Consider the following 22,835-nt stretch of genomic DNA (forward strand, 5'->3'; position numbering starts at 1 on the left):
CGCGTCCAGTAGCTGCTTCTCCAACCGCCAGGAAATACTGGAGAAGAAAAAGCCGCTGCTCGTCTGAGCCGCTTTCGCCCCTCGAGTTATAAAAATAAAAACACGTTATTGTGTCTGGCTCTGAGGATTTAAAACCTTTTAGTCCCTCGAGTTATAAAAATAAAAACACGTTATTGTGTCTGGCTCTGAGGATTTAAAACCCTGAGGTAAGTTAAACTGAAGGTGTGTGGTCGAATCCCAAATATATCTCCACTTTACTGTTTTAGGAACTCCATTCAGTATGAAATAATGCTGTGTGCACCCTAGATAGTGCACTATTTATCCACTCAGGAGAGAGTTGTAGTTTGGCTAACCTGTTTAGTTGTATATTGAAAGTATTAAAGCTTCACTTCAAGTTCATTTCCATCACGGGTTGTTTTTTTTTTCTCTTTCTCTAAATTGCGACTTCCTCGCAATTCAGACTTTTTATTTCTCAAAATTTCAACTTGATTTCTCACAGACTTTTTTTTTCCTCGAAGTTATTTATTTTTTAAATTATTATTATTGTTAAGCTAATCAGTCAGAATCACCCCCTCTGTAGTGTGTTGAGCAGAAAGCTTTACACACTGAAAATGAAAATGGATGAAATCATAGGGGACTGTTTTAGGCATGGTTTCCCGAACCGGGAGGTTTTGTTGTTGGAAGAATCGTATGGTGTTACAGAGCTCGAAGCCTCTGATCCCTGGAGAGAGAGAACTGTGTCTAACAATTAGCTCTGGCAGCAATTAAACCTCTTACTTTAACTCAGGGCTAAAGGCCAGGAGCAAGATCAATGTAATTCTCCTATTTTATATTAATCTTTTGTCAAATATCTGTCACATTTTGCATTTTGTGCAAATTTTTTTTTTACCTTGCACAATACCAGAAAAATTCAGTTGAAATCAAGCCATTTGAGGCGAATTGGTCCACCTCTGAAAAAACTTGGCATTTGGATTTCCCGGCAAACATTGATTTTCGTGACGTCGCGTGCGGAACGCCTCCCTCTGAATCCTACGTCAGCGCTGGTTTGTTTATGAGAAAACGACCTGGTGGTTTTCTGCAAATTTCTTCAATGTTATTGCGTAATTATTAAAATGGTTAACAGATGTATCGTAGGAGGCTGTAGCAACACCAATCTTGATGGGATTAGTACTCATCGTTTCCCAAAAGCCCAGACAATGAGAGAGAAATGGGAGCGCTTCGTGCGAGGCACCCGGAAAAAGCCGAGGACCAAAGCAGAGCTGAGAAAAAGACCAAGAAAATCGGCAATTCACAAGTCGACTGTTGCCAGGGTAAGAAATAAGAGAGACTATACTCTAAATTAGGTGTTCCTGTGTTTATGTGGTACACGGATAATGTTATTTATTGATGCACACGGAAGTGCTGGGCGATAATACCCTTACTTAGATTAGATAGAACTTCATTGATCCTTTTGTGAGGGTTCCCTCGGGGAAATTAAAGATACAGTCCACAGCCTGGTAAAAAGCAGCCAAAGTAGAGTCCAAAGTAGCATGGTTAAAGTCCCCAGAAATGATGATAAATGCCTGAGGGTGCTGTGTCTGCAGCCTTGCTGTGACAGAGTGAATCCCCTCACATGCTGCGTCTGCCGTCGGAGGGATGTAAACACAGATGGTGATGCTAGCAGCTCCAAGTCCGGGCAACGTAAGACTGTCTTTACGGAGAAATGTCCCGGGTTACACCAGCGGTTGTTCACGTAAATGATGAGTCCCCCACCTTTGCCTTTCCCGCATGCTTTAATGTCTGTCGGCTCTCACAGCAGTGAATCCCTGCAGGTCCACGTTAGCATCCAGTACAAGGTGTGTTAGCCACGTCTCCGTAAAAATAAATAAGCTGTTCTCCCGGTAAATCCGCTGGTTGTTCAGTGCGGATAGCTTGTTGACCTTATTCGGCAGCGAGTTCACATTCCCCATGATGATGGAGGGAATGGATGGTTTATAGCGCCACCAGTTGTCCGCTAGCCTAGCCTTTAGCTTGGCCCCAGCTTTGCAGCCCCTGGGTTTCCTCCTCAGCTCCGCCAGGAGGGGGTGTCGTATCCCGGCTTGTCCCATTGTTTTCAGGGCCAGCAGCTCCTCTATCGAATTAGCGAGAAAACTGGCTCCTGGTTGCATGTTAAAGTTAAAAATATCCATGGGATATGAAGAAAAACACACTGTCTTTGTAAGAAGAGCAGAAAAGTAAAAACATGGGGGGGAAAAAAGAGGTTTAAAGAGCTAAAAACTACAGAGCTACTGGAGAGGCAGCCATCTCACACAGCACCCAAGGTCACATTTTCTTTACATTTTACTTCACGTGTATCAAGGGATATACAGCGTGTCAGGGCTTGAGATCTTGGGACCTGTCAAACACATTAAATGTATATCAGGCCTTTACACTAATTTGGGCATATCAAAGGAGCGAAACGACTGCGTGAATGTGTGTAGCGATAAATACATAAAACAAAAATCTCCTTAGTATGAGTCTCCTACAGAACATTGGCACAACAAGAGGATTATATCATATCATATGGTCACGTGATGTTTTGGTTGGCAAGAGGCTATTTATAAATGGCCGATCGGAGTTATCGGGTCATAAATTATGGTAGTGTCGTGTTATCGGCTGTACATATGGATTTGATAATGATCCCAAGAGCTTTTACCGTATTCCAAAAAAACCTGAAGCTCGCCGAAAGCTTTGGATCACTAACAAGTGGGAACCTACTGACAATGACCGTGTTTGCTTTCGACACTTTATATCTGGTAAGACACATGACTTTTTATTATTTTGTTTTGCAGTTTAATATTATGATGCAGGCCTAGAAATTCATCTATTTTTTTCACAAGCCAGCCGGACTAGTTACCTTCCAAAGTAACTAGCCAAACAAAAAATCAACTAGCCAAAATTTGTTCATGTATGAATTTTATTCATAATTACTCATTCACTTATTAACTTATTTTTATTGTGATAACCTTTGACTAATATATTCATTATTTTGTTTACCTTTTTCATGTGTGTTCTACCCTCAGAAAACATGACACAGAGTTTCGTAGATGGTAGCTGTCTGGCCAGCCTCGTTTTTTTTTTTTTAAAGTAAGTTGTCTTCATGCCTTCCTTTGACATGTACCGGACTATGAAGATGTCGTGTTTCTCCATAGTCCTATCTGTCGACTCGTCAAGGCCAACTCCTATAAAGGGGCTCTTCTGGAGTTCTTTGATGAGACTAGTAACGAGCACTTGCAATGTAAAAATGAATACAAAAATCTTATGGGTTGTATATCTAATATACTTTTTTATAGGATTCTTCTAGTCAGCTGAGTTGTTCATTGTCCACCTATTGTCAAAATAAACCACCTATAAAACCTAAAAAACCCCAAAACAATAGGTTAGTAATAAATTGGATATCATCAAACTAACCTTAACCAAGGAAGCAAAGTTAAATACCGTCGGGGATTCTTTTGTGCAGTTTCCACCCCTCCTTAGGTTGATGTCCTGCACTCCATGGTTTTGCTGAAATTTTAGGAAGGATGGATATTTCCTGAAAGAAGAAAATGCATTTTCTTCTAAGCAATGAGCACAAAATAAGCAATGAGCACATACCCATACTGAGAGCAATGGACAGCGATGCTACAGCACCCAGAGAGCAATTAGGGGTTAGGTGCCTTGCTCAAGATGGGTGGGAAGATGGCACCTGTGTGTTTGGCTGGCCATCTCCCTCTGTTGAGTGTGTTGCTGTTTTTCTCAAGTCTGTTTGTTATATGGAGTGTCTCACCGCTGCAGGTGTATGATCGCCTGACGCTTCTTAATATTCATGAGTCTTTGGGAAAACTGTCGATCTGCGGCTCTGATGGACATTCAAAGATGCCTTCACCTTTTCTGGTGTTCATATCTCCACATCTACGGCATCTTTCCTGCTGGCTACCTCGCAGCAGTCACCGCAGAAGACGGGGAAAGCGAGGAGGAGTTCTCATTAAACTTGAATCTTACCTGGCTTCTTCTCGTCACGATCCCCGTCGTTTTATTAGCCGGATCCTCCATGGACTACAAGGGCTACGATCTGCAGAGTTCCACGGAGTGCAGGTATCTGTGGCTCCGACTGGTTCTCCATGATACCGGGGTGCTGTTCCCATGTTGTCGGCTAGTGCGGACCTGTCAGCGGGGCTGTGTGCTGGGGAATCTTCGCTTGCTCACCCGCTCCTCTCACCAGTCTGGCTGTTGCTCAGCTCATACTGCACTGATTAACACCAGATCTCTCACAAATAAGACATTCTGAATGACTTCTTTACAACACATGATCTGGATTTCCTCTTGCTGACAGACACCTGGTTGAAACCAGGTGAGAACAGCGCCTTTTCGGAGCTCCTCCCTCCTGGCTGTTCTTTTTTTCAGCACCCCGCGAGCTGCTGGTCATGGCGGCGGTCTGGCTGCTATATTTAAGGAGAGTTTCAGATGCCGAATGTTAACCACTTAAAATTATTCCAGCTTTGAACTGCAGCTGTTTGTGATCGCCCTCACCTGCCCCGTGCTGTGTGCCACAGTCCTATCGTCCTCCCAAATTTAATAAGGACTTTATTCAAGAGTTCTGAGTTTTTGTCTGATTTTATTGTAAAGTTTGATAAACTATTGATTTGTGGAGACTTTAATATTCATGTTTGTTGTGCAGCAAGTCAACTGGCTAATGAGTTTAAAGGCCTTTTGGATTCCTTTGGTCTCACCCAGTCTCTTAATGCACCAACACATGAGCATGGGCGCACTCTCGATCTTATTTCTCACGGGCTTTCAGTTTCCCTCAGAGAAATAGTGGACACTGCCATTTCGCATCACCTCCCCATTGTTTTTGATTTTGCTGCCCCCCCCCCCCCCACCTGCCAATAAGCCTGTTTCCCCAGCTCGTAGATGCCATATCTTTACTTCGTCGATGGCTGGAGAGTTTGCTGTTGCCTTTAGGGACCCTCAGCTGCATGCTGACAGTGGGCTGGTTCCTTCCCTTTGCCCAGAGAGTCTACTTTCCACTTTCCATTCTACTTGTTCTGCGATTCTGGATTCTGTTGCCCCTTTTCAGCAAAAAAGCATCAAAACCAAGACAGATCCCTGGTTGAATGACCACACCCGTCTGCTTAGGCAACAATGTAGACAGGCTGAACGGCCGTGGAAAAAGGACAAACTGCATGTATCCCTGGGCTGGTTAAGGGACAGTTTCGCTGCTTACCAGAGATCGCTGAAGGAGGCCAAGTCCAAATATCTGTCTTCCATTATAGCCAATAGCTCTCATCATCCAAGACTGGTATTTAATACTGTTGACTCTAATCCACTCCCCACTGTTCTGTCTGATGCCTTCGCCGCAACCTGTGAAGAGTTTCTGTTTCTTTACTGACAAAGTGGCATCAGTCAGACAGAATATCAGTAACATTGATGCGTCCCTTGATAACGTGGATGCTCCTCCTACACAGTCTGCTGTTTTTGACTGGTTTGAGACTATTTCTCTGTCGTTTTTCACAAAGGTGGTTAGTGGCATGAAACCCACTAACTGCCCCTTAGATGTCATTCCGGCCAAGTTTTTGAAGGTTTTTAATTCTGTTAGGTCAAGTCTGCTTGTTTTTATAAACACTTGTCTTAATTCAGGGTCTGTCCCAGCTGCCTTCAAACTAGGGATGTTAACCGATGACCATTTGACCGATGGTTGACCGAATCAACGTCAACCGGTTAATTTTTTTTGGTTGTCTGTTAAAAAAAAAAATCAATTGTTTTGAAGCTGCCGATTTTGGAGCAGAGAACCTGGAATTCTGTGTTGTAAATGCTTGGGGCATGCCATGCGGTCTAAGGACGACAGCTGACAAATCAGAAACACCCATTCAGTCATGTCCCGCCCTCCCGCCCCAGTTGAAGACAGCTGCCACTCGGCGAAAGAAAAGTGTAGACACAGGCTTTTTAGCTTACAAATTACTACTGTTTTTTTTTTTTTTTTAATTATTATTAGAAGGCACGTCGAGTTTAGTCCTGCCTTGGCCAGTGCATTCTGAAAGTATGTTTCGGTCTGTAGCCAACAATGCATGTTATTGCAGATCATATCTCTCCACACAAACTAAAGGCGCAGATGCCGCCTTTTTCACGGCTGAATCGTGCAGATCCGATTTTTATTTTTTTTGGGGGGGGGGCGTTGGAGTGTCTGAATAATTTCATCAGAGTAAATTCTGTATTAAAATTACTAAATAAGCAAATGCCGTTACAGTCCATGAAACATAGGAAGTATGAGAAGAAAACAGTAAATCAGAAAGCTGCGCGCATTTGCACAGCTTCCGCGCAAACGTGTGTAGCTTTCTATTTCCTATGTTTCATGGACTGTAACGGCATTTGCTTATTTAGTAATTTTAATACAGAATTTACTCTGATGAAATTATTCAGACACTCCAACGCCCCTCCCCTAAAAAAAAAAAATCGGATCTGCACGATTCAGCTGTGAAAAAGGCGGCATCCACCAAAAGGCGCGCCGTTTGCATCCCTGTTTAAACTCATAGGTTAACCGACTTTAACCGGCTAATGAGGCTCGGTGGTCGGTCAAGGGTTTTTTTTTTTTTTTTTTTTTTTTTAATAAAGTTTTCGCCATCCCTACTTCAAGCATGCTGTAGTTAGGCCCCTCCTTAAAAAAAAAAAAAAACACGTCTTGACCCCTCTGTTCTGTCCAATTTTAGGCCTGTCTCCCATTTGCCTTTTCTTTCTAAGGTCTTAGAAAAAGTTGTTTTTATTCAATTAGTCATTTTAGAGAGAAATTCTAGTCTGGTTTCAGATCCCGACATAGCACTGAGTCAGCACTGTTAAAGGTGCGCAATGATATCGCTCTGTCTGTGGATGCCAGGAATCCTGCCATGCTGGTGCTGCTTGACCTCACAGCGGCCTTTGATACAGTTGACCGTGTGGTCCTTGTATCTCGCCTAGAGTAGCATGTCTGCATCCGTGGCACTGCTGTCCGATGGTTTAGGTCATACTTGGCAAATAGGAGCTTCGCTGTGATGATTGGTGACCTCTGTTCTTCATATACATCCCTCTCTTGTGGGGTGCCACAGGGTTCTATTCTCAGCCCTATTCTGTTTTCATTGTACATGCTACTTCTGGGATCAATTATTAAAAACAAAACAAAACACAATCTGTCTTTTCACTTTTATGCTGATTTGCAGATATATTTACCCATGAGACCCAATGAAAATACAGCGCTTACTAAGTTACTGGATTGTATTACTGATGTAAAGCACTGGCTGGCACGGAACTTTTTGCACTTGAACGACAGCAAAACGGAATGTATTTTATTTGGCACATCACCCATGTCAAATGTTCTTACAACAAACTCTGGTATTCTGGCCGCCTTTTTTAAGCCATTTGTACAAAATCTTGGTAACGTTTGACAGTGGGCTTAAATTTGATAAACAGATTAGTTCTGTTAGAACAAGCTTTTTTCAGCTCCGTCTCTTGGCCAAAGTGAAGCCATTTCTCAGTCGGCAGGATCTCGAGAAGGCAATCCATGCATTCATCAGTTAGAGACCGGACTACTGTAATGCCCCTTATGTTGGCCTCAGCCAGTCTTCAATTTTGCGTCTTCAAACACTGCGGCCCGATTTTTAACAAGCAAGTCCAGACGTGAACACATTACTCCTGTGCTGTCGTCACTCCACTGGCTTCCAGTCCATTTTAGAATTTATTTTAAACTTCTGTTTGCTTTTAATGCCATCAATGGCCTGGCTCCCTTTTACTTGTCTGAGATTTTAACTATCCGTGATCATGGTAGGGCCCTGCATTCTTCGGGTCAGCTTCTGTTAGAAGTCCCAAGGTCGAGATATAAACAGTGGGGTGATCGTTCTTTTGCTGTTGCTGCTCCCCAGACTATGGAATAATCTGCCCCCGACACTCACACCACTTTTGATCTCGGCCTTTTTAAATCGAAGTTGAAGACCCACTTTTTTAGATTGGCATTCGATCCTGACTAGGGAAGTCTTGTTTTTGAGGGGTACTTTTTGTCTGTTCTATTTCATGTACTTCTGAAAGGCTTTTAATAACCTGCAGCACTGTGGCACCTTCTGCAGTCAAAACCTGTGTTTTTATGTCTCGTCTCGTCTTCTTCCGCTTTATCCGGGACCGGGTCACGGAGGCAGCAGTCTAAGCATGGAAGCCCAAACTTCCCTTTCCCCAGACACCTCGGCCAGCTCCTCAGAAAGAACACCGAGGCGTTCCCAGGCCAGCCGAGAGACATAGTCCCTCCAGCATGTCCTGGGTCTTCCCCGGGGCCTCCTCCCGGGGGGACATGCCTGGAACACCTCCCCAGGGAGGCGTCCAGGAGGCATCCAAAAAAGATGCCTGAGCCACCTCAGCTGATTCCTCTCGATGTGGAGGAGCAGCGGCTCTACTCCGAGCTCCTCCCGAGTGACTGTGCTTCTCACCCTATCTCTAAGGGAGCGCCCAGCCACCCTGCGAAGAAAACTCATTTCGGCCGCTTGTATCCGCGATCTTGTTCTTTCGGTCATTACCCAAAGCTCATGACGTGTTATGTACTGGGTTTTTTTTTTTAATGTATTGTTTTATACAAAACACTTGTGTTTTAGTGTTATGTTTTATGGCTTTGATGTAGTTTCGTATGGTTTATTTCACACCTCTGTTAGTGCACCATTGTTGGAATATTGGACCCACCTCATAAATTGAATTGTAACCTCCAGGTATAGCTGTTTGTGGGCAGTGAAGGACCAGGTGGTCCATGTCTTGTGGTGCCTGTTGGCATTTTGGACATGTTGGAGTGTCACGATACCCCCATTGGTAGAGGTTCACAGCGGTTCAACGACTTTTTGATAAAATTCTATTGGATTGGACCTACTCACGTCTTGAGAGGGCCGAAAAGCCTGGGAGTGGGTCTGTTGGGTTTGTAATTATTTCTCCTCCCCGTGGTGTGTTCGAATCCCATTCTCTTTTCCAGGATTCATTTATGTTGAAATTTGGATTACTTGTTTTGAAGAATGGTTTTCGTGATTTTAGCCTGTTGGTGTTAGGGGCAGAGTCAAGTACCCTTCTCACCGGGGTAGATTCGTCCAGCAGTTGTATATGCTCATGTTGGCGCTGGGTTGCTTGTTCCCTGCACAGGTGTGGAGGGGCGATTGATGCCATCACAGGGAGCCAGGCTGTAGGTGTGTCTTTGATGGAACCTGTGATTATTCTCATGGCTGAGATCAGCTGAACATCTATTTTGTTGGTATGGGAGCAGCGGCTCCAGACTGGAGCACAGTACTCAGCAACACTATAGCACAGTGCAAGAGCTGAAGTCCGCAAGACAGACTGTGATGCTCCCCAGTTGGTACCAGCTAGTTTTCTTATTATTGCACATCGCTTTTTGAGTTTCTGTGCTGTGGCCTCGCAATGTTGTCTGAATGTTAGCGCTCGATCTAAAGTAACCCCCAGGTATTTTGGGGTTAAGTCTGAAGGCAAAATATTTCCTCCGATGTTATCACGGACTTGCAGTGTCTGATTTGCTGAGTGCTTAAGTGAAATACAGAGCTAACAGTCTTTGACATTCATTTTCAGGTACCATTTATTAAAAAAGATGTGTAGTGTTTCCACGTCTCTTGTTAGGGTATTTTCTAATATTTCAAATGAACGTGCCTGTGTGGCAATAGCTAGGTCATCTGCGTATCCAAATTTTAGGGATTCCGTGGGTGGCATGTCACTTTTTTATATAAATGTTAAAAAGAGTAGGTGCAAGCACTGAACCCTGGGGGACTCCATTCTGTATTTGTTTGGGTTTGCTCATCTGGTCAGCGATGCATACAAAGTAGCTATGGTTTCCTGTCATTTTGTAAAGCAGCCTCAGTGTGGCTCTACGTTTTACATATGACGACAGCTTAAACATGAGCCCCTCGTGCCACACTGTATCATAGGCGGCTGACAGGTCTACAAAGATGGCACCAATTTTCTGTTTGTTTTCATATCCTGATTCAATGTAGGAGGTGAGAGCTAGAACTTGTTCTGTGTCGCGCTGGGTTCTGAAACCTGCTTGTTCTGGTGGAATATGTACATTTAGGACAGGCTGTAGTCTAGCAAGAAGCACTCTTTCGAGTAGTTTCAATCTGCAGCACAAGAGGGCAATAGGCCGGTAGTTACTTGGAATATCAGCCTGTTTTCCTGGCTTTAGGAGGGCTATTATATGGCTTTGACGTAAAGCACTTTGGGTACCTTTCGGTTATTGTAAAGGGCTATATATAAATAAAATCTGACTGACTTTAAATAGCAAAATATATTAAATACCAGTATTCATCTATGTTTAAACAAAAAGGAAATAAAGATACGTCATCTTTACATGCAAAAGAATCGCTTGACATTTTCTCATAAGCAGATTGTGGTTGACAGTTAGGAACAAAGACACACTGGGGCAAAAGAACATTCAAAAGGGATCATAATTATATTGAAGAAAACATTATATATAAAATTCATTCAGTTTTTTTTTTTTTTTTTTTAATCAGGCTTGTGTTGAACATTCTTAAGATAAAAAGGTTAAAATGAAGGTGGTATCCTGAAAAAAGGGTTTATTAAAAATCATTGACAGTTCAAATACCCATTTGGTATCTCCTCCGTCGCAAGCCAGTATACAGATTTCAGGGCAGTGGTGCAAGATGCTTTCTGATCCTCCTCCACCTGCTTGTTGGACTCAATAATGCTTCCCTGCTATGGCCGCACAGTGGGCTTCTGACACCATGTGTGTCTTAAGAATCTTGGTGCTATAAAATAAAATTTAAAATATTTAAGAAAACACAACTTTAATATTTAGTCATGTAGTAACTGATAAAGCCAGTAAAATTGAGTTCCAGCACTTATTTTATTTATTTTTTAACAGCTGATTACTTCATATGTAAAGATACTGAAAACAAGGTGCACACATTAATTAAATGAAGTACCTTCATCAATCAATCAATCAAGTTTATTTGTACAGCGCTTTTAACAATAAACATTGTCGCAAAGCAGCTTTACAGAATTTGAACGACTTAAAACATGAGCTAATTTTATCCCTAATCTATCCCCAATGAGCAAGCCTGTGGCGACGGTGGCAAGGAAAAACTCCCTCAGACGACATGAGGAAGAAACCTCGAGAGGAACCAGACTCAAAAGGGAACCCATCCTCATTTGGGCAACAACAGACAGCCTGACTATAATATTAACAGTTTTAACAGGTATAACCCTCAACTGTCCTCATGGGGCCGTCCTTCACAGGAGTGGGGCGATAAAACTCCGACCAGACACAGGGCACCAGGATGGATCAAGCAGGTCCGAGGGGCAGAAGAGGCCAGCATCTCAATCCCAGGATCAACATGTAACTCAGAGGGACAGATGGGGGGGGGGGGGGAGAGAGAGAGAAAGAAAACACGTTGTTAGGTATGCCCTAAAAATGACAAGTATTAAATCTGTGTGGTAGGCTCGCAGAGACGAGAGTCTTTACATCAGGCATAACACACAATGGCATGTTAAGATGGTAAAAAATATATCATGACCTGCTCTGGCTGGATGCTTGATTGGGTGATGGGAGCACACTCCTCAGCAATGATGAGATGCAGATGGGACCCTTAGGCCTGGCCAAGACAATTCAGTTACATTTCACCGGGTCTGGGACATGCGACAGAATGTCTGACGGCCGATTCCCTGCAGGCTACGATAGCCAGTCGAGGTCCCCACCGGCTCCACCAAAAGATTTCCTGTTGACTCCATGTAACTCGGAGGGACAGATTTGGGGTGGGGGGGAGAGAAAGAAAACACAGGTGGTTAGGTATGCCCAATGTCACCTGAATAAGTAGGAACAGTATACATATTGCACCGAGTACAAGCAGGGACTCCGGCAACTAACTATGACAGCATAACTAAAAGGAGAGAGCCAGAAGGTAACACAGGCATGAGGGAGCCCCGGGACATAAAGCAGCCAGCCACTACACCGTCGTCAAACTGGAGTGAGCAAGCGAGTGGGGACTGACAGCATCCATACATCCCAGTTTACCAAAACACTCTGTCTGAGGACCTTCCAGATCTACTCCTTTACTGCATAAACACCATTAACAAAAGGCTTGACTAAACAGATATGTTTTCAGCCTAGACTTAAATGCTGAGACTGTGTCTGATTCCCGAACATTACTTGGAAGGCTGTTCCATAACAGTGGGGCTTTGTAAGAAAAGGCTCTGCCCCCTGATGTAGCCTTCACTATACGAGGTACCAGCAGATAGCCTGCACCTTTTGATCTAAGTAGGTGTGGCGGGTCATAGAGGAGCAGAAGTTCACTCAGGTACTGTGGTGCAAGACCATTTAGTGCTTTAAAGGTCAATAGTAGTATTTTATAATCAATACGAAATTTGATTGGGAGCCAATGCAGTGTGGATAAGACAGGCGTGATGTGGTCATATTTTCTAGTTCTAGTAAGGACTCTTGCTGCGGCATTTTGAACTAACTGGAGCTTGTTTATGCACTTATTGGAACATCCAGACAGTAAGGCATTACAATAATCCAACCTGGAGGTAACGAAAGCATGGACTAGTTTTTCTGCATCATGCAATGACATTAAATTTCTTATCTTTGCAATATTTCTGAGATGAAAGAAAGCTATCCGGGTGATGTTATCAATGTGAGTTTCGAATGAAAGTCTGGGGTCAATAATCACTCCGAGGTCTTTTACTGCTGCACGTGAAGAAACAGAAAGGCCATCCAGAGTTACTGTGGAATCAGAAAACTTACTTCTAGCTGTATGTGGTCCTAGCACAAGTACTTCAGTCTTGTCAGAGTTAAGCAGAAGGAAATTTATAAGCATCCAGTGTCTAATGTCCTTAACACATTCCTCAATTTTATTAAGCTGGTGTCTCTCATCAGGTTTTGCAGAGACATACAACTGCGTGTCATCAGCATAACAGTGGAAACTAATACAATGTTTACGAATAATATCGCCCAGAGGTAATATATATATATATATATATATATAAAAAAGCAGTGGACCCAAGACAGAACCTTGTGGAACACCAAACTTTACCTCGGTACGTCTAGAAATATCACCATTTATATCAACATACTGATAACGATCAGTTAGATAAGACCTGAGCCAGGAGAGGGCCATTCCCTTAACTCCCACAACATTTTCTAGTCTATCCAGAAGAATGGAATGATCAGTGGTATCAAATGCTGCACTAAGGTCAAGCAACACAAGTAGCGAGACACAGCCCTGATCAGACGCCAACAGTAGGTCGTTTACTACTTTAACCAGTGCTGTCTCTGTGCTATGATGAGGTCTAAATCTTGACTGATACATTTCATGGATGTTATTCCTATGTAAATATGAGCATAACTGCTGTGCCACAGCTTTTTCAAGGATCTTGGGGATAAAGGGGAGGTTTGATATTGGCCGATAATTGGACAGCTGACAGGGATCAAGGTCAGGTTTTTTAATCAGGGGTTTGATAACTGCTAGTTTAAAGGATTTGGGTACATAGCCAATCATAAGAGAAGAATTTATTATTTTTAGAAGCGGTTCAATTACTCCAGGCATTATCTGTTTGAATAGATGTGTCGGTAAGGGATCTAGTACGCAAGTTGAGGCTTTTGATGTAGAGATTAATGAAAGTAATTCAGTTTCTTTTAGGGGAGTAAAACATTCTAACTGATGATCTGATACAGTTATATTGTTAACTACAAGGTCACTTTCATTGTCTAACCTTAAATTAGTAGTTTGAATTTTTTGTCGTTAAAATAATTTTTAATTTTTAATATTTAATATTTAATTTGTCATTAAATAATGCCATTTGGCTTGTGCTTGATAATGACAACCTGAAGTTTTTCTTTCCATCAGTCTGCCTTGGTCTCTTGGCAGAACTTTGCTTTTCCAATGGTTTCTTCTATTAAAGCATATATATTTGCTTTGCTATAAAGCAAAGTTGATGGCTTTGCAGAGAGAAATGGATCATTTTGGTGGCCAGAATGGACAAGCGGGTTAAGCGGAAAAGGACACGTCTAACCAAATTCCAATCTTATCTCAGCTCTCCCAGCCAGCACTGCCTTCAAGGCCGTCGCTGTAGAAATAGCGATTCTCCCCCTGGAGTTCACTGCAGTGAGACACACTGTGTGTGTGTGTGTGTGTGCGCGCTTTTTTTTTCTCTATACTTTGTACTATGAAAGCTAAGTTGAACTGGAGTCAAATTCCTCGTGTGTGTAACATACCTGGCAATAAAGTGCTTCTGATTCTGATATATAAAAACATTTCTTAGTAATGCAGGGTTGGACTTAAAGCAGTCCCCATTGGGAAAATGCTCTACAAAATCATAAAGGACTCCATTTTTGAAAGACCATGGAGTTCAGGGACTCGAAAATTTGAATGTCTTAGTCAAACCCTGTACCTACTGCATGGACAATCTTGCTGTATTTGAATATTAATCAAAAGCAACACAGTACATCTTTCACAGACAAAATACTCATTGTTAGTTTGAAATTTAGTTAAGTTCCTTTTTGATCAAAGGATTAGTGTTTTTCACGACCCAATATTTCATCTAGATTATAATGTAACAAATATAGGCAGTGTTCTCCACGGGCGCTTTTAAAGTGGCGCACCGCCACATTATAATTCTGGCCCACCACCCTTCCCTTGGCCAAAAAAAAAAAGTAACTTCATCAGTATGCACCAAATAAATCGTAAAGTATTTGCTTTATTATTATTTAACTATTTAACATGCAGAAGACCATTAAATGAATGCTTATGGGGCTACGCGAAGTGGTCATGCGATTGCAATAGAAAAACATCCAGCCGGCTGCATACAGATTGTGACACAGAGCTCTGCAGATTGAGGTCTATCCCTGCATTACACTACACTGCGCCACATTACACCATACTGACACATAGTAACGTTTGAAGCTGCAGCTAGCCAGCAGCTAAGTAACTTTGCAGTGCACACGCAGATTGTTTGTAGCGTTATTGTGCAATGGTTACGCTTATCTATCGTCTTTTCTGACCATACACCGTTACAGTGATCATATAACGGCACGCACACAAGTTAAGTTCAGGTCTTTTATTTTACGTATTTGTGATTGTGTAGGCGAGAGCCGCATTTTCCTGTTGCTTTACTGTTTGTTTACTGCAGGACTTCCAGGTTCCTGGGTCAAAGGACCCAAACTATGAAGGCCGGGGTGGCTTTGTAGTGCCAATCTTGGGCATGCGCAAGCTGGTGCGCATGGACTGTAGTGGTTTCACCCCATTAACATTGTGTATTATTATTTTTTTTAAAAAAAGCATTTATTGTAACTGGGTATTTTGTTTATGAATTATAGAGATTATTGGCATGCACTTAGACCCAAGATTATGTAAATGTATGGTTTATGCAATGTTGGTAATATAAAGTAATTGGTATCTTCCAGTGGGTGGGGACAGGCCACTATATCTAGCCCTCTGAAGGGAGGTGGATTAGTTGGGTCATGGCGCTGTCTGTTATGTAGTAGTCATGTAATGTGCATGTAATCAGGTGGTGAAAACATAGTGCAATACAGTATTCTGTTTTGTAGACAAAGTCTTCTTTGTTGTTGTAATAATTGCTTGAACTTTTATTTTATTAATTTAATTTATTTTGTGTTAAATTTCTGCTGCTACTTTGGGAAACCAGACCCAATAAAACACCGTATTAAAAGTTCTATCTTTGGCCGTTGTCCATCAGATGATATGTACAGTAAGAATGTGTGTGTTAATTTTTTATAAAATGATTTTAACAATCATGCATGAAAATCCCTCACATTTTGGCGAAATTCGCCGTTTTGAAACCAAAATGGGTGACCTACGTGAATCGTGTAGATCCGATGAGAGAAAAAATTGGGGGGGCTGATATTGACCCAAAGGGCAAGGAGGTCGCTTCGCATCCATAGACAGTTCGTGCCGGTTTGCGCCTCCTCCTCCTGCTTTGATATTGACGCCATAGCGACGAGTACATCTCGCTGTGAAGGGCAAGCAGCATCATTTCGTGCCTCTTCTCCTGCTGGCCAGAGCGTGCACACATCAGTCAGAGTGCAGACCAGACCACCAGAAGCTGGATTGAGTCATCGGACTGAATTTCCTACTTTTTTTCAAACTTTCCTGATTGCTATCAAAACAAACAAAACTTCCGGCTTGATTACGTCAGCATTCAAAAGAGGGCGCGTGCGTCTTTTGAAATTATTGACAATCCCTGTGTCCGAAATTGCTTGCTACTCACTATATAGGGCATTGTATAGTGGAGACGCCATTTTGTAGTGCTGTCCGTGCTGAAAGAAATCAAATTAAAAGTCTCAAATTTGATTTAATAAAGGACCGCAGCAAAGAAGAAAGTATTCAGCCTTGATTTAAAAAGAACTGAAAGCTGCAGGTACTTCCATATCTCGGCAGGCTGAGTGGTATGCTGGGGCACCTCTTGCCAGCAGACCAGGATATCCAGAGGGAACTTGTGCGGTTCAGTGTTGACCTGACCATCCCCAGCTTCAAGGAGGGAGAGAGCATCGTGGAGTGGTGGGGTCATGTCTTCGACAAACCAGACAAGTACCCCTCCCTGGGTGCACTGGTTAAGTGTTGCCTCTCCATCTTTCATGGACCTCGAGTCGAGTCCTCATTTAGTCTGATGAATGATGTAATTGATCAAAGGAGTGGCAACATGAATGTGGAAACATTTAATGCAATACAGACGGTCAAGTACACGCTGATGTCCAGGGGGAAGACTATGGAATAAATTTTGTGCCAAAATGTTCATACAATACTTTTGAAATATCAAACAAAAATGACAAATCAAAATACACAAAAAGAAAAGTCAATTTTTTAGACTGGCAAACAAATTATTCATGTAATCGTGCAAAATATCAGTCTGTTACTCTTCAGAAACCTTTTATTTTTGTTCCGCGTCTTTCTCAGTTTTGTTTGCTGTTATTTATTTTGGTTGCGATTCCAGCTTTCTCGTTTGCGCTCCCTGACTTTTTGCTCGCAGTTTTGGCACAAACTTCACGTGTGGGTGGGCTGTCCAGGAATGCATTCCCATTGGCTAACTTGTGTTTGACTGACAGCTACGCTCAGCCATTCCCTACTCGGATTCTGGCGGACTGTGTGACGAGTGACCGATCCATTGACGGTAAACAAGGATCGAGTGGACTTCAGTGGCGACTATGATATTGAATTTACACTTTGTTGAATTAATTTAGTATCATAGTCGCCACTGAAGTCCACTCGATCCTTGTTTACCGTCAATGGATCGGTCACTCGTCACACAGTCCGCCAGAATCCGAGTAGGGAATGGTTGAGCGTAGCTGTCAGTCAAACACAAGTTAGCCAATGGGAATGCATTCCTGGATAGCCCACCCACACTTGAAGTTTGTGCCAAAACCGCGAGCAAAAAGTCAGGGAGCGTAAACGAGAAAGCTGGAATCGCAACCAAAATAAATTACAGCAAACAAAACTGAGAAAGACGCGGAACAAAAATAAAAGGTTTCTGAAGAGTAATAGACTGATATTTTGCACGATTACACGAATAATTTGTTTGCCAGTCTAAAAAAAATTGACTTTTTTTTTTTTTTCTTTGTGTATTTTGATTTGTCATTTTTGATTTGTCATTTTTGATATTTCAAAAGTATTGTATGAACATTTTGGCACAAAATTGATTCCATAGAAGACAGCTATGCAGCTCTTTAGAAGGGAGGACGTGACGTTTGGGGAAGTGGACAGAACATTGTGCAAGAACATTTAACTCTGCAGCAGCCACATACAAACACCAACAGAGGGTGAACAAGGAGGAAAAGCAGCAGCAGCAGAGCAAGTATGGCTCTCAAGCAACTTGCAGTGCTCAGCAGGCCAAGAAACAGACTGCTGAAGGAGAGAAGCGGGTGAGGCTGAAACATGTGGCAACTCGGCGAAAGCGGGCCATGGAGACACTGGTGGTCCAGGCAAATAAAAGGAAAAAATGATCACTATTCCTTGTGTGTTCTCCACTTTCTTCGTTCTATTATTCGCATTTTTTCCAGGGCATAATTTCACTATAACTACATGTATTTGTATTTGTACTGTATGTCCTTGTGCAAATGTCAATATAGTATACTTAGTAAGGAGGCTATAATATTTATTCTGGGGGAGGACCCCCCCCAAACAAAATAAAACAACACCAGAGGCCACGTCACCACTCGCGCACCCTTCTCACCTTTTTCACCCCTGACCCGTTTTCATGCCTGAACAATGATTTAGCAATTCCTATCCATTATTGGCCAGTTTCACTGTCAAAAAAGCCAAAAGTCCGTCAGCTTCCTTTGCCCCCCCCAGCCCCCAAACCCCTGCCACCACCTTTTATTTTTAAAAAGTGGAGAACCCTGATAGATGTCACAAAAACACACATTTTGCAGTACATAGGTACTTAGTGGTCACATTAAAAAAAAAAAAAAAGCCACTAAAGATTTAGACTAACCCGTTGTTGGGTCCAAGTTTGGTTTGGGATGGAATCTTTTTCTACGGAATCCTTGTTGTTGTTGTGATGAGGGTGGTGGTTGTTGAGCTCTATTTCTGTGCATTCATCATCCAAAGTGAGATCTGGCCATTATTAAAAAATGTTCTGTTTCCGGTCCACCGGCCAGGTGAGTGCTGTTTGTGCGGTTGAAATTTTTTTTTTAACGCCGTTTTTTTGACACTTTTTTTTCGGGTTCGTAAATCTAAAATCGAACTTGACATTTACGCATTCCCAGGGCTTTCCACTAAGGCTCATACTAGCCAGCCATGACAAATAATTAGCCAGCCGGGTGGGAGGAAACACAAAACTAGAGCCCACAATTCCCAGGCTGTGTGAAATGGTGAGAGTGCTGCAGGGCGCGTATCGCAGGCTATGAGGCTCCGATGCTCTGAGCCTGTGTGTGTGTGTGTGTGTGAGAGAGAGAGAGCAGCCCCGCCCCCTCTGCTCCCTGAGTGGAGCTCGTCACCTTGGTAACGGTGCTCAGGTGCAGGGAAGAGACATAATGACAAGCAAAGAGCACTTTTTCTCAGAGTTCCCTCTCCTCGAACAACGCTGATTTACACGGAAATGAAAGGAGCTATTCACAAAATTCTTGCACATTGAGCGCTACAAGACTCCCATGAACACATTGATGTAATTTTTTTGACCCTAGTGTAAAAAATGAGGACAATAGAGCGAGTTAAAAACAAGTGACATTTCTGATTTTGCAGTAAAAGCGCTGCCAGGTTTATAATGGGAGTCTATGGGGCAGTGCGCCTGTCCTCTCCTTACTTTCAGGCTTCTCATTCAAAAACTGTAAGTCCTATTGCTCAGGTAGACACATTGTGTGAATCAAGACAAGTGTGACTACAACTTTTGAGAAAATTGTGTGTAGAGTGAAATTTGTGTCTGAAAACACAGTTTAAATGAGGAAGTTTGAGCTACTTTTTCAAGCTTTCTACACACTAACTTAAGGAGCTCCACTGAAGTGTAACGCCATAGACACCCATTATAAAGTCTGAATTTCTCCAGAATTAATCATGGTGTTTGATCTGTGACTGATTGAAAAGTATAGAACCTAGCAAAAAAGTTGAATGCCAGATCCACACAGGAGAAGTTTGTCTCCGTTTTAAAGTTTGAATCATGTCTCTAGGTGAAAGCATGCCAGAGCAGCGGATGTTTGAAAAACATTGAAAATGTGCGATTTTTTTTTTCCAATTAATTCCCTAGAAAATGAATGGGAAATTGTGATTTTTTTTTTTTTTCCCGCGACTATGTTGCGAAAAAAATCGGAGAATGCTGAACAAAGTAATAGCATAGCGAGTCCGATCGAGCCACACGTTTTGATGTATTGTTTGTCTGTGTGCGCTGTACGGTTATTGGGTTATTCGAAATCGAAATTTGTACGGAAGATGAAAAACGGAAGAACAAGTTTGCTGTGCTTTGCACTGCTCCCTATATGGGAGTCAATAGTTTGCAATGCATAGCATTGCATCACTAATAATAAACTCCTGTGCACGCAGTTCCCAGGATTAAATGTATTTTCCACAGACCATTTATTTATTCACTTTACTCAAATGCAAAGTAAAATGGCAGTAAATCATCTTTCTTTTCTTGCGTATTGCATCATGAGGCGTTCCTGGCTTGTAAATCTCTTATTTTCGGTGAATGACACATTCACGCAGCTGAGCATGCTATGAATTAACGACAACAGTCTGCAGTGGTGGCTACACAAACACTCAGCGAACATTTCTCCATTTGTGTATGAAAATACACTCCAACGACTCAGTTTGGTTTCATTTACAACCAACGGTGTCTTTTGATGCCAGCACGTAATTGAACGAGAGAAGACTGGTTTACCAGAGACAAAATAAGTGTTATCTCTGCTTCTGTTCCCTCCGATGTCACCTCCGACAGCCCTGACACACTACTGCCTCCGCCGAGTGCGCGCGCACACCGCATGTCGGGGCGGCGGATGAGTTACTCTCCCTTGATCAATGAAGTCGGCGGGGAATTTGTGGTTATTATCGGTACAAACAGCGCGAATCACAACTTAAATGAGTGCGGTTCAGTTTGACATTGTCAGTCCGTTAGATAAACATTTAATTTTATTAAAATCGAAAATTAATATTTAGAGCCTGTGGGCTACAAAAATAAGTCATTGAAGTAGCCAGCTGGACTTAATTGTGTAGTCGGCTGTATGGCCGGCAGCCGGCGCTTGTGGAAAGCCCTGTCGAATCAGCTCTGCGCATGCGCCGTGCGGCACAAAAAAATGGCAGCCACCATGAAGGAAGGAGATCCGGAGTTTTCAAACATTTGCTTAAGTGTGAAATCGCAAAATGGTATTCTAGCGAACAACAAAATAGTAAAGATTCAGAAAAACAAATCATTCAGTGATCATTTTAATAGTGTAATTTCATCCGAACTAGGCCTAACGGTCGATTTAGAACCACAAAAAGTCCGTGTGTTGGACATTTTAAGTACCTTTTGTAAAAGTTTTGCAAATGTTGCAGTCAGCATTTAAAATGCTAACTTAAAGTTTTTGTACAAGTTTCAGTTGATTAAACTGTCATTTTATTAAGTGTCTGCTTTTGTAATAAAGTACTGAAAGAAAAAGCAAACACAGCATTGCGATTTCTTATCCATCCATTTAAAAAAAAAAATTCCCTCCCTCCCTACTGAATTTTTTTGCTCACCTGGTGGACAGGAAACGGATTTTTTTTTTTTTTAAGGATGGCCTCTGATAGTGAACTACTAGAAGTTTCTGTAACTGGAAGATTCTTGTTAGGCAGGTTGTCTTTCTTCTTGAAGAAAGATGATGCGCTTCTTTGCGCCATCACGAGAAGAAGAAATCATGCAGTGTGTCTTGTGTGAATTCTTGCATCAGTGTGAAATTGGTGTGTGGGACAGCGTGGCTAAAATATTTGGGGCATGTGGTTGGGACCCATCTGGATAGATTGGAGACCATTTTTGAATCATAAAACAGTCCATAAATGCCTAGATTTTATATATAAATGTTTCTCATTTATATTTTAGATCACTACAGATTAGCATTTTTATCACAACAAGAATTTTCCATGGTCTGTTAACTCTGGAAAATTTTTTTCCTGTGTATGCACTACAGCACGCACACCAACCGATCTGCTCATCAGAAATATAAGAAATATTTATACTTACCTTTTGATCTTTGGCTGGATCGAGTTGAAGTTTAAAAATAAAAAAGTCACTGTTCATCAGGGTAACAGTTCTCAAAATTGAATTGAATCACTGTCCTGAATCATGAATGGAATCGCTGTCCTGAATCATCCGACGCGCATAAAATCTGCGTGCCGTCTTGCAACAAGTTTTACCTCCAAACAGCCTGAACTATGTCTGACAGCATGGCAGGCGAGAGATGACGTTCTCGCACACCTTTATTTTTGCTTTTCAGCTTTAACGTCCGTTTAGGTACCCAGACATGTGCATACACAGTTGCGTTTTGGTCTGGGGAAATCTCTTCTCTCTGTTCTCCACAGTCACTGCAACAAACACATACAACATTAATTGACAACAGGTGCATTGACTTTGCCACTCACCTTCCCTGGCCCCGCCTTACATTCACAAACTGACACTAAGCCATGCCCCCACTGCCACAAATGCGTTTGAAGTTCTTCATACTAACTGTCCAGGTTTTTGTGTCATGCCGAGATGATCATTATAAAGAATCGCGATGCCTCCTCTGCCAGTTAGACGAGGCTGGTGTATATAACTGCAACCAGGAGGACTAGTTTCATTTAATGCTACAGACTCCTTTGGTTTAATCCATGTTTCTGTTTAAACACAGTACATTAATCTGCTGATCAGTAAGAAGTTCATTAACAGTTCATGCTTCAATGTAATGGTACCTGTGTGATGACTCTGTGCAGGTAGCAGACAGACAGTTTAGCCTGTCTGTCTGCTCCCTGGCCTTGGCTCTGGATTGTCACAGATCAACTAGGCCTGTTCTGAAACTATGAGCTATGCTGCGAGAAATGAGAGCAGCATCTTCCCGAGTGGGATGGATACCGTCTCGCCCTAACAGATTTGTTTGATCTTTAGCTGTGTGAGGACATGAAAACAGAGACATCCATGGATGGAGAGACCTCAGAAGCCTGTGTGAAGAAAGAGGAGACGCTGGAGCTGAACATCTACAAATATGGAGACGATCTCGACAACCCACCTGAAGGCCTCTCCGTTAAAGTGGAAGATCCTGACGATAAAGACCATCTCTGTAAGACAATAGGCCACTCTGGTGCTCAGTAACACTCACTGTTTATTCTACCCTGCACACTATCTGGTGCACTAAAAGTGCAATACAGTACATTTGGGATGTAGCCTCAGTGTCT

At 42.4% G+C, this 22,835-nt stretch overlaps 1 protein-coding gene across 4 annotated transcripts in view; it reads left to right on the forward strand.

The window, feature by feature from the left end:
- LOC132871953 (histone-lysine N-methyltransferase PRDM7-like) overlaps positions 1-22,835 on the forward strand; it is a 38,462-nt gene continuing 15,627 nt past the window's right edge. For 3 of the 4 annotated variants that reach the window (XM_060906608.1, XM_060906610.1, XM_060906609.1), the window contains exon 1: positions 22,630-22,720. Coding sequence is in view for 1 of the 4 variants with exons in the window: in XM_060906611.1 (XP_060762594.1) it covers positions 22,561-22,720 (160 nt within the window). In the remaining 3 variants the exon portion in view is untranslated. Of the gene's footprint in view, positions 207-22,548; positions 22,721-22,835 lie in introns of those variants that run through there. The other variant, XM_060906611.1, reaches the window with a different exon arrangement.

This window comes from Neoarius graeffei, chromosome 23, assembly GCF_027579695.1.
Source record: "Neoarius graeffei isolate fNeoGra1 chromosome 23, fNeoGra1.pri, whole genome shotgun sequence".
Classification (NCBI taxonomy): domain Eukaryota; kingdom Metazoa; phylum Chordata; class Actinopteri; order Siluriformes; family Ariidae; genus Neoarius; species Neoarius graeffei.